Source organism: Nilaparvata lugens, chromosome X (assembly GCF_014356525.2).
Source record: "Nilaparvata lugens isolate BPH chromosome X, ASM1435652v1, whole genome shotgun sequence".
Classification (NCBI taxonomy): domain Eukaryota; kingdom Metazoa; phylum Arthropoda; class Insecta; order Hemiptera; family Delphacidae; genus Nilaparvata; species Nilaparvata lugens.
Window position 1 is genome coordinate 6,500,450 of NC_052518.1, and position 18,331 is coordinate 6,518,780.

General features: G+C 34.0%; 1 protein-coding gene across 5 annotated transcripts in view; it reads left to right on the plus strand.

Annotated features, from left to right (window-relative positions):
* Window positions 1-18,060, plus strand: part of LOC111050833 (lysine-specific demethylase lid) — a 64,395-nt gene extending 46,335 nt beyond the window's left edge. For 4 of the 5 annotated variants that reach the window (XM_022337193.2, XM_022337194.2, XM_022337195.2 and 1 more), the window contains 5 exons: window positions 2,133-2,260; window positions 3,407-3,604; window positions 9,797-9,990; window positions 11,363-11,481; window positions 13,418-18,060. In XM_022337193.2, the coding sequence (XP_022192885.2) occupies window positions 2,133-2,260; window positions 3,407-3,604; window positions 9,797-9,990; window positions 11,363-11,481; window positions 13,418-14,181 (1,403 nt within the window). In that variant the 3' untranslated portion in view covers window positions 14,182-18,060. The remainder of the gene's footprint in view (window positions 1-2,132; window positions 2,261-3,406; window positions 3,605-9,796; window positions 9,991-11,362; window positions 11,482-13,417) is intronic. The other variant, XM_039442317.1, reaches the window with a different exon arrangement.
* The last annotated feature ends 271 nt before the right edge of the window (window positions 18,061-18,331 follow it).

Consider the following 18,331-nt stretch of genomic DNA (forward strand, 5'->3'; position numbering starts at 1 on the left):
TCAATTTAAAATGTCTAGAAAAAATCCTAAATAAACATAGAGCTATCTGTCCTATCGCACCGTGACGTGTCGTCCCGGAATGTGAGTGTGAGCGCTGCAACCCATCAGAGAACATTCTGTGTTGACGTGTTGGCGAAAAGTCGTTGTGTTGAAATTAACAAAATAAACTACCATAATGCTGATTTCCTACAAACTTCATTTCTCACTTTTCATTTGTTGCAATTTTGATTATCAGATTGAAAAAGAAAAATGTAAAGAAAGTTTTCTATCAATAACTCTAAACTAGAATCATGGCCTCAGCTTATGGAAAGACAAAGTTAGTAGACAACTGTCTACTAACGTTGATGGAAAGATACATTTTCAAGATGTTCGATGTTTTTGAACGGGTAGTATTATAGTCCACAAGACAGCTGATTTATGATGAATAATTCTATAGTCTGATTTTTACGGTAATATTGGCGTATGAAGGAGACTCCTTTTCCTTTTATATTATCCTTGAAATGCAAAATTTCCAAAAACCTTGTATATACGTCGACGCGCAATTTAAAAAGGAACATACCTGTCAAATTTCATGAAAATCTATTACCGCGTTTCGCCGTAAATGCGCAACATATAAACATTGAGGGATGGTTTCCAAACTCGGGATCTATAAGTTCTGGACTTACAAAATCCAGGACTGAAATGAGCGCTCGGGTCTAAATCGTCTTTCTCAGTCACGATTTTATCTTCTAAACTCCGGGGTCTATAAAGTTCTCGACTTATTTGATTCCAGGACTTTAATGTAGTAAACATGAGGGAAATTCACAAATATTTGCTGTTATATTGTTGGCATCATAGCAAAACGAAAACAGCTGATTGCAGCGGGATAATTCAAATGAGCACGCTCTCCAAACTATTTTGTGAAAATACGTTTCGATTTCTTTGTAGGCCTATTCAAAGCAAATCCTAACCTTTAGAAAGATGAATGAATAAACATTTTATTTTACTTTATAATATTATTGATCATTGATCCTAACCAGTAATTTTGTAATAAAAATTTCATTAGGCTATTGAGTTTGAAAACGTATTTCTTTTGAAAAAAACTGGAATAATAATTTATTATTGTTATATTAATATGTTGAATATGACATTGATTAATAACATTCAGATTGGAATATAAATTCCAAGCCAATCCTTGTATTATTTTTCTTGAACATTTTTAGGTTATGTCACATTCGTAAAATAAGGTTAGTTTTTCACGCATAATTCTGATACAATTTTATTGCAAAAAAAAGCTTCTTCGAGCTTCATGTCAGTCAATTTACACCTTAAACTTTCAGATTTTTCAGATTGTAGATTGTTTTGATCTTTTTTTTCTTTTAAGGAAATAAAGCAATATTAAATGCTACCTTACTTCAAATCGTAATAGGATATTACTCTGTTGGAATAATGGGGAGGTAACCTTTCTTCAAACAATATTTGGATAAGGTTAACTCAACCTAGTAAATCAGTTTGATGAATTTTAATTTTTTAACTATTCAAAAGCTCAACTCACACTTATGTGACTCAGTTCGAGAAGAGACTGCGACTTTAGTCTCTTCTCGACGCAGCATGTGTTTCCAAATGGTGACACCAGACCAGTCGCTTCTAGTCTCCGCGACGTCACAATTTGAAAACACATGCTGCGTCGAAGAGACTATAGTGAGGTCCACGTTATAATGACAGTGGATAAAGATAGAAGAATAGCGATGCCGATTCTCTGCATTAATTAATCATATTTCTTCACTGTCAAAAACATAATTGGCACCGTTGTGGACCTAGAAAACGATAGTACCACCGGCTTTGTCGAATGATAGACAAGTATAGCAAAACCAAAGTTGATCAAATACTGTCATTATAACGTGGACCTTACTATAGAGTCGAGTGTCTTCTCGACCTGAGTCGCGTAAATGTGAGTTGAGCCTATATGTGTATTGTATACTACTTTGTATATTTTGAAATCATTTGATAGATAACCTTATATCGAACAGTATATGAATACTACAGTATATTGTCAATATAATATCATCAATTGAATTGCACTTTTGATTGGAACACGAATCTTTCATACTGACATAGTTTCTGGAAATAATAGACGGTATGGAATTTTGCAGGCGTTCCGGTATACAGAATGGACCAAAAAGCGGGCGAATTCATGATCACATTTCCGAGAGCCTACCATTGCGGTTTCAACCAAGGCTTCAACCTGGCTGAAGCTGTCAACTTCGCTCCGGCTGATTGGGTGAGTTCACTTTCAACTGGCAGCTTTGATTCAATGGGGAATAATCATGCTATCTACAGAGTGATCATTATGTCGCGCACATCAAAATAAACATGTCTGTAAAAAGTGGTGTCTATATATTCGGCGTATGGCTGCCGCAAAAGATCATCACAATTGATTATAAGAAATATATGTAAAGTCATTCAATGTGTACAGGTTACAACAGATCTGCAATATTGTTTTTGTCATAGTCATTAAATCTCAGCTGTTTTCCATGCATGAAATCAAGCCGGTAAACAGCTGTTTGCTGAACAAATAAACATATGATTCTCATTACAGCATACTCTACTGTAATGAAACCATATGTTTTCTTTACAGTCGAGTATGTTTCCTACTTGACCAGTTATAGAATAGACACGTAATGTTTTCTATTTCTCAATTGTTCTTCTTTAGATCATTATGACAAAAAATTGTGTACGTTACTTGGACGTGACTGTCTCTAGCAGTGCTCGAATGAAATTCTAGTCTCGGCTAACGCCTCGACTAGAAACATCATTCTCGCCTGCAAAAGGCCCCTTCCCCGTCCTTTTGACGTAAGATACTATTTATGTACGATAATGTAAGTATGCCGTTTATCCAAGAGCAATGAGCGTTCCTTCTTGAACAGTATTTTACCTGTGTAGAACGCCTCCGAATTTTTCTTATTGGGTTTATTAAGAGTATAAGTCCTATTTATCAAAACACTTGAGATAACATCACAGGGAAAACTGGAGGCGTTGAATACTGGTAAAATACTGTGCAAGAAGGATCCTGGGTAATGGGATCAAGTTCTGGTTGCACTAGCGTTGATTAAAAATATTGAATCAGCTGATCGTAGGTCAAGTAGTGCTCATCTAAGTCAAGTTTGAAATTGATCTCTCTTGGTGCAAACACGATAGTACTCTATTAAGTTGGTTTTACAAATCCGAACGTAATTAGGGAAAGCATTCAGAAAAGAAACATGGAAAATGAGTTAACCAATAGGTTTGAGTTGGCTGACAAAGATAAATGTAAATTCTATCTAATAGATGAATTAACTCTTGAGAGATAATTTAAATTATAGGCTAACTGATTCTAATATGATATGCTAAATCACTGTTATCCATTGAATGTTTTGTTTTTTTGCAGATTAAAATGGGCCGTAGATGCGTGGAAGAGTATTCCTTATTGAAAAGGAACAATGTATTTTCGCACGATGAACTGATGTTTAAAATTGCAGAACATGCTGCAGATGCAGATGTACGCATAGCTGCTGCAGCCTATCACGACCTTTACTACGCAGTCAAATCAGAACTCAAACTTCGACAATTCGTCGTTAGTCAATGGGTTAGTAGATTCTATTTTTTTATCTCATTCATCAATTTTTCTCAATTAAATAAAAAAATAATATATAATAATAAATAAATTGGCCTTTATTCAATTTCACAATAATTGCATTACAAAAGAAATCTATTATAACTTTTTATCGTCGGCATTTTTTCTCCATGGCAAAGTGCCGTCTGGAGGAGTAGATGGAATTTATATGTTCAGATTCTAAAGAAATGTAAAACGTTTAAAGACAATAACTTGAACAACAATAATCAAAAATTGTACTGCTGGACTAGAAAGAATGTGTACTGCCATGCCTCCCTGCACTAACGGCTCACGCCTGCCAGTCCTGTCCATTCAGGTGTGCCCGCAACTCCTCTTCAGACAGGATACTCTTCCGCAGGTGTCTCGTTCGGATCTCAGCGAGAACAGGGCATCTGGCGATGAAGTGAGGCACATCCTCGTCTTCTTTCAAATTGCAGAGGGAACATGTCTTGACATCACCATCGAAGGAGTACTTGTTCAGCAGGATGAGCTCAGTCCTTGCCTTCAGGAACCATTTGACCAGCGTGAAGTCGTCCTGCTGATGAACATAGTCGGTGAAACGTTCAAGCTGTGGGCAGATTGAACACCTCTGGCTCACCACCAATCTTCTTCCGAAGTTCTCCTGTAGTTTCTCGTCAACTCCGTTCAGAATCGCTTGAACATCGCCCGTCAGGAGACTTGTAGCAGGGACCCCATACCACAGTATACATACAGTACAGAAACTTGGCTATACCCTGACGCCAAAATCCGCCATCTTGTTAGGAAGCGCCGCATTGTAATAGTATTGATGGTAGGTTCGGATCACTTTGATGATCCGGATCAATTGATCTCGTTCACTGCCACGAGCCAATCAGAAGACCAGGATTGGAACTTCCCAAGGTCACGTGACGTGTTTAGTATTGGGGTCATGTAAAAAGCATTGGTTAGATAGGCGTTTGATTACAAGTTTCCATTCTGTATCTATTCTGTGCCCATACACCTTCTCTAGATTGCTCCAATCATTATGCTTAAAGACTTTTTTCTCAATCACTTTTTTCAGCAGTATGTGCGGGTATCTTTGTTCCGGAAGCTTTAGGCATCGACGCATATATTTGATATGTAGCCTCAATGTACAAACCAGCAGCGGTTTTAGTCCAGTTTCCAGGTACAAATAATAATCTGGGGACCACATTGGCAGGTTGAAGACTTTCTTAATGAAGAGGCGTTGCACTTTCAGAGGTTCTGAAATTGATCAGTTGCGACCTGAAAACTCATCTATCATTCTTCCTCCCCAGACTTGTGCTCCATAGCATACTGTGGATCTAGACATTGCCTAAAATACATCAAGCTTAGGTTTGAATGGAATATTTTTCTGGATCAGAAGGCTGTTGAACATATTGTGTCATCTTTGCTACAGAAGCTTTCTCTTTAAAATGATTATTCAGTGAAAGTTTTGGTGTTAAGTTCACTCCCAGATACTTATAACTCCCTACAACTTCAATTGGCTCATTGTTGTAGGAGTGGCCGTAGTCGAGTGGATCAGATGCTGGCTTTATGATTCAGAGGCCCGGGTTCAAATCCCGGCCCGGGCAAGATATTTATCTCGGGCCACTCCCGTGTTTCGGATGGACACGTTAAGCTGTCGGTCCCGGCTGCCTAAAAAGCAGTCGTTAGGTCATGTCAGAGGCCCTGAAATTGATCAGTTGCGACCTGAAAACTCTGACACCAGACCTGAGCCAGCCAGGTCACTCGATATTATTATTATTGTTGTTGTAGCACCATACATCATGACGACTGGTTCTACCTCCTCTCCTGAAAATCATAATCTTCGACTTACTCAGATTAACTTAGATTCCATCTCTCACAATACACCTCCAGGTTTGATACCATCCTTCTCATTAATATTCTGTCTGGGGCAAGAAGAAAAATATCATCCGCATAGGCCAAAAGCTTTATGCAGACCCCACCAACACTGACTCCACCCTCCAAGCAATCCTCCAAGTCGTTTAAAAAGATTGAGAACAATAGGGGACTCAACAATCTGCCCTGCTTAACACCTGTGCCAGTCTCAAACTTTTCGGACAAACCCTCCTGGCCCCACACTCTCGATGTTGACCCATCATTTAAATGCCTCAGTTAAATATGAATATAAAGTTCTCAATTAAATATGATTGTCCCAATTTCAGATAGATTATTTATGTGAAAAAGTATCAACAAATTTCATACTAGATGACTCACAAAATAATATAGTGAGGTCCTCATTATAAAGTCAGCACTTAATTAGCATTGGTGTTGATATCCTTGTCTGTCATTGAAGAAAGCAGATAGTGCTATACTTTTCTATAGTCAGGTCCACGTTATAATGGCAGTGGAGAAAGATAGGAGAACAACATTGCCGATATTGGTCTTGTCAATGCCTTCCATTGACGGTAGCTGCAACAGGTTTATTGTTGTAATATTAACTGTTCATTCTCGTTTAAAATGATCAATTATATTTTATTAAGCAAGAAATTATATTTTTTAATAATTTCATAATGAATTTTCATAATTAAGATGAAATATTTTGTTAATTAATTATGAATTCTACATTGTTAAAAGACGATCTGGCATCTGAGCAAAGCGAGAAAGAGATAGTGCTATCCACTTTGTTGATTGATAGACAAGGATAGCTATACCATTGGCGATCAAACACTGCCATTATAACGTGGACCTCACTATTACTCCGCAACGTGCCATATTGTTTCTGAACTATCTAGAAATATAATTAGTTGAATATTTAATATCAGTTAACAGTCAATATTATATCAGATATACCATTATCAGTTATCTACTATTAAATGCAGTAGAAATGCAGAGAATCGGCACCATTGTTGTCCTATTTTTTCAGTGACTGAATTAATGTGAAGTTGGCTAAGGTTTGGTCAAACTTGTATGATGTAACATGACACCAAGTTGAAACATTCTCATTTTGTCTATTTTGTAAGATAAGCTTGCATCTAGTAAAACATACTAAAACTGTTCTCAAGTCATTCAATACGTCATTTTAAATCAATCCAAAATCATAGGAAATCATGTGAAATAACCTAAAATTCAACTAAACCAATTAAGAAATCTTCAAAGTTGGCTTGGAGTTTTTAAAGGTTGCTATAAAATATTTAGTTCTGTTGTAAAATTCTGTAGAATGGAGTTTATGTGGGAGGCTTTGAATTAAAACAGGACAGTTGACACATGACTCCACATACTGTACAATGTACATAGCATATATCTGATGAATATGTCAGATGTTGTTGTATTACTTGACCACAGAATGCATACAGAATGGAAAGTCGGCTAGTATCCTGACGCCAAAATCCGCCATCTTGAAAGAATGTCTAGCATTGTAATAGTAGCGGTAATTTTAATCTCTAACAAGATGGCGCAGTCACGTGACGTGGTCTTGGTGCACCCAAATCTTGGCGTCATGTAAAATGCATTGGTTGGATCAGACCAGTTATATAATAGACACGGTCCATTGTATATTCATACTGAAAGTCGATGAAGCCAACATCTACTGCCAAATCCACCCATGTTGACGTCACAACAGTGACGTCACGCATCGTATATAAATTTATAGAAAACTTTTTTGAGTTTGTTGTGTAAGTGTTTGTGGTGTTTAACTGCCGTGCTACCAATTTCTCCTAAATCGGTTGGATAGCATTTCACACCTATTAACCTAAGGATAGTTATCGGCTCCAACGTAATAGATTCTTGATAAACTATGAATGGATCTATTGCCTATGAATGAGAAATCCAGTTTTCAGAGCAAATGAACTTATAATCTTCAGAAGAATTTTGGCAATATACTACACAAATACACAAAGAACAATATCTTACACACTCAAGCATCTAAAGTCACTACGAGCTAAATACTTATCCCAGTTTATATAGTTGAAAACACAATGGCTATAGGCTTGTATACACAATAAACAAAATACACAAACTTAGAACACCATAAAACTGTTCAAAACTCAATTTAAAACATTAATAAATTCACTTAAACAGAAAATTATTCAGAGAGCACAAAATTACAACACACACAGCCAGCCATATTTTTAGAGAGAAGAAAGCCTCGTCGTCAGAACAAAAACCACATCTCAAAATCATTGTCTACGTCATGGACACGTCACCAAAATTTATAAATTACAAGTTTAGAATTCACATCTTATATTTGTTCTCAATAAAACTTTATTTTGAAACTGTTATTTTAAATTTTATATATCATTTCTATATATTATCTGTTAATTTTGTTAACTCTGTTTACAGAGTTTGTTTTTTCAGTGATACCATTGAACATGCAACACAATCATTTACGATAATTCTCAATAAAAAAGTTGTACGTATATCGATGACTCTGATATTTACTATAAAGTTTTATAGATCTCGAATTGAAGATTCGATTCCAATCGAGAAAAAATGTAATATTACATAACTTACATTGTTGTTAAACATAGCTTGTTTTCCATAGCAGATTGTTATTTATTTATGTAATTATTATTTATGAAAATGGTAATCTCCTGCGCAGCATATAATTGCACTGAAATTTTTAGGAAAAAAAGTGGAATATCTTTTCATGCCTAAGTTGGAATTTATACACATAAATATTGTAACTTGTAACTGTAATATTATCCGTGGTTATGATGTAAGTGAACTCATTGCAGCATGACAAATTAGTTTTGTCTACCGTACCTTATTATTTTCAAAACACATTATAACTTTGAAGCCGATATCACATAATATCAGCCAAATCCCAGAATGAAATTGAGATAATAGCAAAATCAAACCTCTCCACTTTGGCAAAACATCTGATGAACAATAAATTAATAATTAATATGAGTAAAACGAACCTATTGACATTTACTACACAGCAGGTAAAAAAATTTTTTCCTTCAATAAATTTGGACAACAAAGTCATTTCTCAGTCCACCTCTACCAAGTTCTTGGGATTAACAGTAGATCAAAACTTGAATTGGACAGAACATGTCACAAGGGTTTTGTCACGGGTATCGAGTGGATTATATATGCTCTTAGAAAAATGTCTCCCTTTTGTAAAATGGAAACGCGGAAAATGATTTATTTTGCTTACATACACTCTATAATATCCTTTGGTATAAGTCTTTATGGATCTACTTCAAATCAGAACATGGATTCAATTCTCAAATCACAAAAACAAGCTATAAGAATAATTTTACACCTAGACCCCATAGCATCAGTTAAAGAACATTTCGCTCACTTGAATATAATGACAGTTTACAGTCTTTACATCTTTGAGACAAAATGAGTGTGAAAGAAAATCTTTCACACTAAAGTCTTAATATTTAAGAAGTCTTATATTAAGTCTTATATTATCAGTCTTAATATTTTGACGTTAGGACATAATCATAGGTACAGCACTAGAAACAGAGATAAACTTTTACATTTGCAAAGCCATAGACTTGAGTTCTACAAGAAGAAGCCCACATACATAGGAGCCAAGTTCTATAACAAGCTTCCGACGCGAATCCAACAAGAGCTGAATCCCAATAAATTCAAATTGGAATTTAAGAGATATTTAACTGGAAGAGCTCTTTATAATATAAATGAATATTTGAATGAATGAGATCAGCTCCTTTGAGTTGAATTGTATTGTATGTTGGTATTGTTGTATTCTGTAGATGTTTTATTTGTTATGCATTTTATTTTTAATTTTATCTAATCAAAGATATATATTAATGACACTATTCATTGTATACACTGTACAAATGTATGAATAAAGAAATTATGATATGATATGATATGATACATAACACATTATAACTCAACCGATATCGTTTTTGCCCATAGCTAGAAATAAATTAAAAACACCATGAATCTGAAATAGACACAATCTGAAAGTTTTCCATACGATGCGTGACGTCACTGTTGTGACGTCAAGATGGGTGGATTTGGCAGTAGATGTTGGCTTCAGAGGATAGACTTCCCAGCGTGTCTATTCTATAACTGGTCCAAGGGTTGGATTGATACTATCCATTCTGTATGTGACTTGACTCTCTATACACTACTCCAATCGACACTGCTAGTTGGCGTTATAATTACGTACTATTAGTATAACCTCATGGATTTTATTTTAAAAATTTAAGAATAATTTCAATATTGTTTTGATTTTTTTAGGGCGCTGAGGAACTTGGTATGAGATTCCGCTTTGAACGGTTTCCGGACGACGACAGGCAATGCGTCCACTGTAAAACAACAGTTTATTTGTCAGCTGTCATCTGCAAATGTAGTGCCGATGTCCAGAGAATGGTGTGCATCAAACATTATGACAAATTGTGCACAAAATGCAAACCTCAAGAACACTGTCTCATGTAAGTATCAGGTTTACCTATTCTAAAATACATATTTATTTTATTTTTTATGTAGTTGAGAAGTTGATATTGTGGTAATTATTCATAATATTAAATAAAAAGACTAAGAAATTGTCAAAAACTACAGATTTTATTGATAGTTTGAAAGACCGGTTTCGGTTGTTACACCATTGTCAATCTCTGATGAACTCTCAGTTTATAAAATCTGATTTTTGACAATTTCTCATTATTTTTACTTTCATTGCCATACTATTTACTTTCATTGCCATACTACCATAGGTAAGGAAAGTATTGCTTTCCAAAAAAAATTAAGGTACCCTAATTTCAAGTTTTCTATACGTTTCAAGGTCCCCTGAGTCCAAAAACATGATTTTTGGGTGTTGGTCTGTGTGTGTGTGTGTGTGTGTGTGTGTGTGTGTGGTGTGTGTGTGTGTGTGTGTGTGTATGTATGTATGTATGTGTGTATGTCTGTGAACACGATAACTCCATTCCTAATCAACCGATTGACTTGAAATTTCAAACTTAAGGTCCTTATACCATGAGGATCTGACAATAAGAAATTCAATAAAATTGAATTCAAAATGGCGGAAAAAATGGCGGATAATCACTAAAAAACCATGTTATTCACGGTTTTCTCGAAAACGGCTCTAACGATTTTCTTTAAAATCATACCATGGATAGCTATTAATAAGCCCTATCAACTGACATGAGTCCCATTTCTGAGAAAATTGCAGGAGCTCCGTAATATACTTGAGAAAAATGGCGGATAATTACTAAAAAAAACCATGTTTTTCACGATTTTCTCAAAATAACTTGACCGATTTTTTTCAAATTCATACTCTGTATAGTTATTTATCAGCTCTATTAACTGGCATGAGTCTCCTTTCTGGAAAACTAATGGGGGGTCCACCCCATCCTTGAGAAATGGACTTTGTAACCTCCTCGTGCATGAGGTAGGTAGGTAGAGCAGTTCATAAAAAGAACACATAGTCGAGATATTTCATCTGTAGAACAGCTGTTTTGACGACTTTAAAACAATGACGCCTAAAAAAAATCATGGAATTTCACAATTTACACAAAGGAAAAAGTACTCTGAAAACAATTATATATACACATATACAAAAGTCTGATCGTAGTTTCAAATATGAGCAAGGAAAGTTGTGTGAGTGTACCACACCAGATTTTTATTTAATACATATTCATCCATTTCTAAAATGCATTAATGTTGATCTGAATGTGAACGTGTTGATGTAGTGACATGATTTGAATAAATGAGAAAATTTCATTAATTTGTCAACATTATATGATTTAAGTGTACAAACTTGAAATAATACAGCTTTTCAGTTATTAATATTAATAAATGATTTTTTAGCTTGAAGCATACTGCGGAACAGATGCATGAACTTTTCAAAAACCTCCTGGACGTGGTGGATCCTTATGAAAAATGGGTGAAGAGAATGAGATTCCTTTTTCGCCAGAATGCACAATTAGGTATGTACTACTTATCTCATACAAGTTATGTTCTACTGCATGCTTGAATATATCAATCTGTTTTTCTTAAGATGTGCATGTGCTGAAGTTGAAATTGAACTGATCTGGTCACATCTCAGCTAAGTTACTCAATGACTTGAAGTAATATGAGCTCTAAGAAATCTCTTTTGTCTCCGTAGGAGAATTAGAAAACGACCAACTTTTACAAACAAAGGGTCCGTTCTGGGTACATGAAATGTGGTAAATTGTCCGATTCACAATTTATCCGGTAAAAAGTTCTGCGTTCCATGGGAACAATTTTGACAGATTCTGTACCAGAAACTTGTTCCAGTAACAAAATCCTACCCCACAGGCGAAGCCTGGTAAATTGTAACACTTCCAACTCGAAGAGCTCTCATTGGTCGACTGAATTGTAGTCTGCTTGCTTCTCTGCGCATGTGCAGGCAAAACAACCTATCTGCTTTCTCTACATAATTTTAGAGCCAACTCGAAGATGTCGACTTACGACGACCAACATTATGATTTAAATGGCACTGATAATAATAAAATGTTTCCATTTACAACATAGCCAACCTAGAACCTAGAAAGTATTCTCGATCTGTTATAGCCAATATGTTATAGAATATTTGCGTGCACCAGCAACAGCTACTTGATTTGAATTTGTACTATTGCTATAAATCATAAAATTAATTTAATATTTGAAATAATTATTATGATAATACACTACAGCGGCCTTTGTTAATTTACTCAGTTACTCTACGACACTTTTTTGTGGAAATTGATTTCAAAAGTGTGCGCCAAAAACTTGAACTGAAGATCTGAAGTGATGTTCCATGGGAACAACCAGTCACGTGATCGGCACCAGTCTCGTGATGGAACAATTTACGATTAGAACTGGAACAATTTACTGGTCCCAGAACGTACACAATAAATATTCTTCGATGCCCCTTTCATTTTTTTTTTAGATTTGCCTATAGCAGCTGATATTAACAGTTCTGTAACAATTTTAAAATTGTCAAAATATGATATAAAGCTGATGGGTTGTTGATGTAGGCATTTCTTTGAAAGTTATTCTACTCGTATTTATGAATTTATTCACTTCTTTCTATGTATGAAACTTCCAGTATTAATATTTGATTTATTAATAATTATCCTGTTTGAAAAAATGATGCCTGATGTCGGTGGTATTATTGTACTTGCTGAATAGCCAATGTTTTCAAAGTGTTTTTATCAGGTATTAAATGTCACCAATCTTAAGGTGCGTACAGATGTACACGCTTCGAACACGCTATGGTCATGAACGTTACGCGAGATGTTACGCAAGGGTTCGCTAGAGGTTCGCAATATTTTAGAGGGATGGCGCACTTGTCGTATTGTTGACTTCGCTACAATCTTACCTTACAAATGTGAAACGTTCAATCGAGCTGATCGGGTGACAAAACTAAATAAAATATTTTGACCAGGGGATTGCTGGGTAGCCTAATAATACATTATGTTTATACAATTAATTGATGATAAATATTCAGTTCATTGCATTTATGCTGAAGTTTTATTACAAAAAAGCTTATGTCTGTCAATATTTTGAAAGGTGAAAGGCTTGGTTGGGAGTTCGGCTTCTTTCTTCTAAATTCTGCTGGTTGGCCTACCTATTATTAAAAATGTTTTTATAATTTTATATTATTCAATTTTTTTGATTTAATAATTAATTATCAATTTTGATAATTTCATAGAGATCGGAGCGTGTTAACCGCGTATGCGCAACTTTTGGTTATTACGCCCTAGGAACTTGCCAAGCTAACGCTCTGCTCTTGCTCGACCTGCGATCATCTTGCGATCTGCTCGTGTAACGTTCGTTTGCAGAGCAGAGCGTAAGTCTGTACGCATCTTTAGGCCTATTGAAACGGATATTTAACAAACTATTCTTTTTTTCCATTAGGTGACTGCATAAAGCAAGGAATGAAGAGTCTGTTAAAAGAAGCGAAGCAGAAATCTTACATGAGTCAGCAATTCTTTCACAATATTAAGGAAGTTATCAAGTTCGTATTATTTGCACCGACATGCTGTTTGACCGTTTATGGAAAGGCGATAATAACAAGCGACTCCGAGGCGTTTATGTACCTGGTTCACTTTGTTGAACATATTTTGGATGTCGGACACTACTCACTGTGTTCTAACACAGTTTTCAAAATTTGTAAATGCCTCACTGACTTCAAATATGCTCATTATGATGAATCTATAAATGAACCAGATCATCAATCAGAATCATCATCAAGTTCTGAATGTGAATCTGATTCGCGATCAGAATCAGCATCATCTTCTTATTCTGTATCTGATCGACAAAAAGCATCATGTTCTTATTCTGTATCTGATCGACAAAAAGCATCATGTTCTTATTCTGTATCTGATCGACAAAAAGCATCATGTTCTTATTCTGTATCTGATCGACAAAAAGCATCATGTTCTTATTCTGTATCTGATCGACAAAAAGCATCATGTTCTTATTCTGTATCTGATCGACAAAAAGCATCATGTTCGTATTCTGTATCAGATCGACAAACACCATCATGTTCTTATTCTGTATCTGATCGACAAAAAGCATCATGTTCTTATTCTGCATCTGCTCGAAAATCAGCACCACGTAATGTGGAATCTGATTCAGAATATGAATATCATTCAGAATCAGACTCAGATTCAGATTAAATGTGAACATCAGACTTCCGTATGACAGAATTAGACTTCATCAGGATTTCATCAGACTTCAACTTCCTGACTTCATCAGGCTTCCTTATGACAACTGTTCAAATCATTTTATTTCTTGACGACTATTTTATAATATTGGTCTAGTTGACCTTCAATTATAATGGAGTGATCCGTGGTCTAGTGGGTAGTGCTTGCGTAGCAGCCTAGAGATCCACGGTTCAAACCCGCTTATCACCAAAAGTTTTTGAACAGGTCACTCCCGTGTCATCGGATGGGCACGTTAAATTGTCGGTCTTGGCTGAATTATGAGAGTCTTAAGGCTCATTCAGGGCTCAAATGATATATTCAGGCGAGGTGGAACTTCCGGCAGGAACTTCCTACCAATAAAAGCCATACGAATATTATTATAATAGAAATTACTTATACCCTCTTTGTACTTTTTATATAAACACAACTAGACCTACTTTCAGCATTGTCATTTCCAAGTATCAAAGTGAATTACTATTTCTCAGTGATCAAATATTTTACCTTTATTAAGCAGCTGGCTCATTTTATATTTGTAATGTAAATATTAGGATTTACATATGATAAGTATTGAATATTTTTATCATCTAGCATATTTCAGATCTTTCAGCTTTGAAATTCTTTCAATTGCTATAATAAACAGTTCAGGGAAGTAGTTGATCAGAATATATTTACCTATTGGATTTATATGTACTTTAGTCAGTTATACAATCGTATACATATAAGGATTTACATGATGGATCCATTTATAGAACCCTGCATACGCCTACTTTCTATAGGCATACTTTCTACAATCGGGCCTACGTTATATTTCTGTATCATTGATCATGTTTTGTAAATAGAATCGAATATATGTTAGTGATTGACGTGTTGCCGCCCGAGCATTAGATACAAAGTATCACATACATAATCAATTCTATGTTGTGAAGATTTTACGAGTTTATCTTTCTATGATGCATTAGAATTAAGACAATCTTCTACTTGAAGTTTACTTTTTTGATGTGAATATTCTAAAAGTATATATTTGTTGAAGTGTAGATAATGTTTATGAAGTGGAAATTTTACAGATTTATTTTCCTAAGATTTATCTACGTTGAAGTTGTAATAAATTATGTGATGCTGTAAACATACAGAAATTTTCCGACATTTTGACAAAAATTACACCAAACTTTGGTGAACATGTTACATGCCTATTATTCCATCTATTTCGATGTAGAAACATTTTTCAGTTTGTGTATAAACAATTTTCACAATGTGTATAACACTACTTATACTTTCAACATAGATGCATGTGGAATTTCCACCAGACAAATTTCGGTGTAGTTTTTGGAAGGTATCTGCATCACATGACTTTTTACAACTTCACCTTCCATCTTAGGAAAAATGCCATATTGTTATGAAAATGAAAGTGCTATTTGAATAATAAAGCACATTATTGAATTATAAAACCTCCTTGTAAATAATTGAATTGTAACAATTTGATAGCTGCCTAATATGTATCATAACATTGTGATAGATGTTGTTGCATTTCTCTTGTAAACTGATGTTACCGTTCTTAGGAATAAGAGTTAGATATGTGTTTTTTCCGATAGGACTTGAACAATAAGAGTTTTGGCTTCTGCATTCTTTGACCGAATAAAGTTTTCAAATTTTGCAGATGTCTGACTAACTACGTACATGCTCATACTAATGAATCTGATCCTAGATCAGCATCGGGTTTATCTAATTTAGAATCAATGTAAATATCAGACATCTGGCTATCCTCATGTCAACTATTCAAACACTTTATATCATGACAAAATATTATATTTGATAAATAAAAGTCAAATATTTTTGGTCGAGTTTGAATATACAGGTGTTTTCACATGAAGGGTTCAATTATAGAACCCTTGCATACGCCTATAAATGCCTATATCATCGATCATGTTTTGTTTATTAAATATTTTATATCATGACAAAATATATTTGATAATTATATGTCAAATATTCTATAATCGGCCGAGTTTGAATGTATATTTACCTATTGGAGTTGTGTAGATTTTAGTCATTAATACATCAAAGGATTCACATGAAGGGTTCAACTATAGAACCCTTGCATACGCCTATGAATTCCTATATCATCGATCATGTTTTGTTTATTAAATATTTTATATCATGACAAAATATATTTGATAATTATATGTCAAATATTCTATAATCGGCCGAGTTTGAATGTATATTTACCTATTGGAGTTGTGTAGATTTTAGTCATTAATACATCAAAGGATTCACATGAAGGGTTCAACTATAGAACCCTTGCATACGCCTATGAATTCCTATATCGTCGATCATGTTTTGTTTAAATATTTTATATCATGACAAAATATATTTGATAATTATATGTCAAATATTTTATAATCGGTCGAGTTTGAATGTATATTTACCTGTTGGATTTATAAAGACTTTAATACATTTAAGGATTCAATAATAGAACACTTGCATACGGCTATAAAGGTTTCTTTTTTGTTTTTGTTTATTAAACCAAAGCTATGTTAAGTTTTTTCCTCCCAATCACGTAAGCAGTTCTATGTTGTGAAGTGATAATTTTACGGGTTTATCTTCCTATGATCTTCCACTTGAAGGTGTTTGAAGTTGTCTTATTTAAGTGAAGATTCTGCGTGTATATATTTCTATAATGGCGATATGCATGTAAAAATTAAAAATCAAAAACTCCTTTCTTCAACTTTATTTTATTTTCAGTGAGTGAAATAAATAGCCTTAAAATTTAATGAATCTATCACCAGCTTGTTTATGATCATGTCTACCATTTATTTCCTATTACTGAAAATTTGGTTGGTTATTCATATCCAGTTTTTGAATGATAATATTATTTAAAAGCTGGGCTTCTATAATTGGGTTAAAAGTTCTTCTCGTCGTGAAATTAATTGTTTTGGACTTGCAATTATTAGTGAATTAAATTATATAAATAATTATGAAATTTACCTAAGTTATGTATTGAAACAGTTTTGTGCGAATGCCTGTTGATTCATTCCAAATTATCCAATCAATTATGTCAACAAACGAATAAATTTTCTTTCAAAATTGAATGATTCTATCGAAAATTGATGGGTTATTTATGTCAAATTGATCACATGATCATAAACAAGAAGTTAGTGATAGTATTCATTCAACGTTATTTATTTCACTCATTCACTTGAAAATTACATTATAAGTCGAAACATGTGAAAAATAAAATAACGTTGAAAAACAGTACTTTGATTTTTTAATTTTTACATAAAAACGAATAGCCCTTACCAAGAAAGTGAATATTGGTGATAATCAGTTGTAGTATAATATCCTATTGTAATCTCGTAATTGATCTTTGTTTTTGTTTATTAAACCAAAGCTATGTTAAGTTGTTAACTTTCTACTGCCCTATTACTTTATACACGGTATTACATACGTAATCAATGAAGCGGAGATATTAAGGATTTATATTTCTATGATGTTGTATTAGACAATCTTCTACTTGAAGTTATGCAAGGTTTAAAGTGAAGATTATATGTGTATTTTTTCTATGATGGTATTATCTACTTAGAGGTTGTAATAATGTGTAAATATTTTTACAAATGAAATACCGAACTGGTGAACATTTTGCATGTTTGAATACTTGTATCATATAAGTATTATAATTGAAATCTATGTGTCATTTGCATTACGCATCTCATTGATTTATGGAACTTTGTAAATAAGTGAATGTTGTGATAAATGTTGTTGCATTCCTGTTGTAAACTGATGTTACCGTTAATGATCAGTTACCGTTCAGAAAAACGTGTCCTAAGAAGGACATTGATACTATGAGTTCTACTGTAAAAATCAGAAAATTTATTCCAAAAAAAAATCTAGAATAGTAAATGTATAATTGGCAAATGATGTGACAATTATCACAATTAGCAAAATGATCATTGTTTGATGTTCCATTACTTTGATGAATTCATAGTAGGCCTAAATATATGCACAATCTGAAGATTAATTACCTGGTATAAGTACCTTGTTTCTTATCTTTTTATTAGTTTGATACATTTCAAACCAGTATCAGTATCTCATTTTTATATCTCACTTTATTATAATAATTATCTCTCACTAT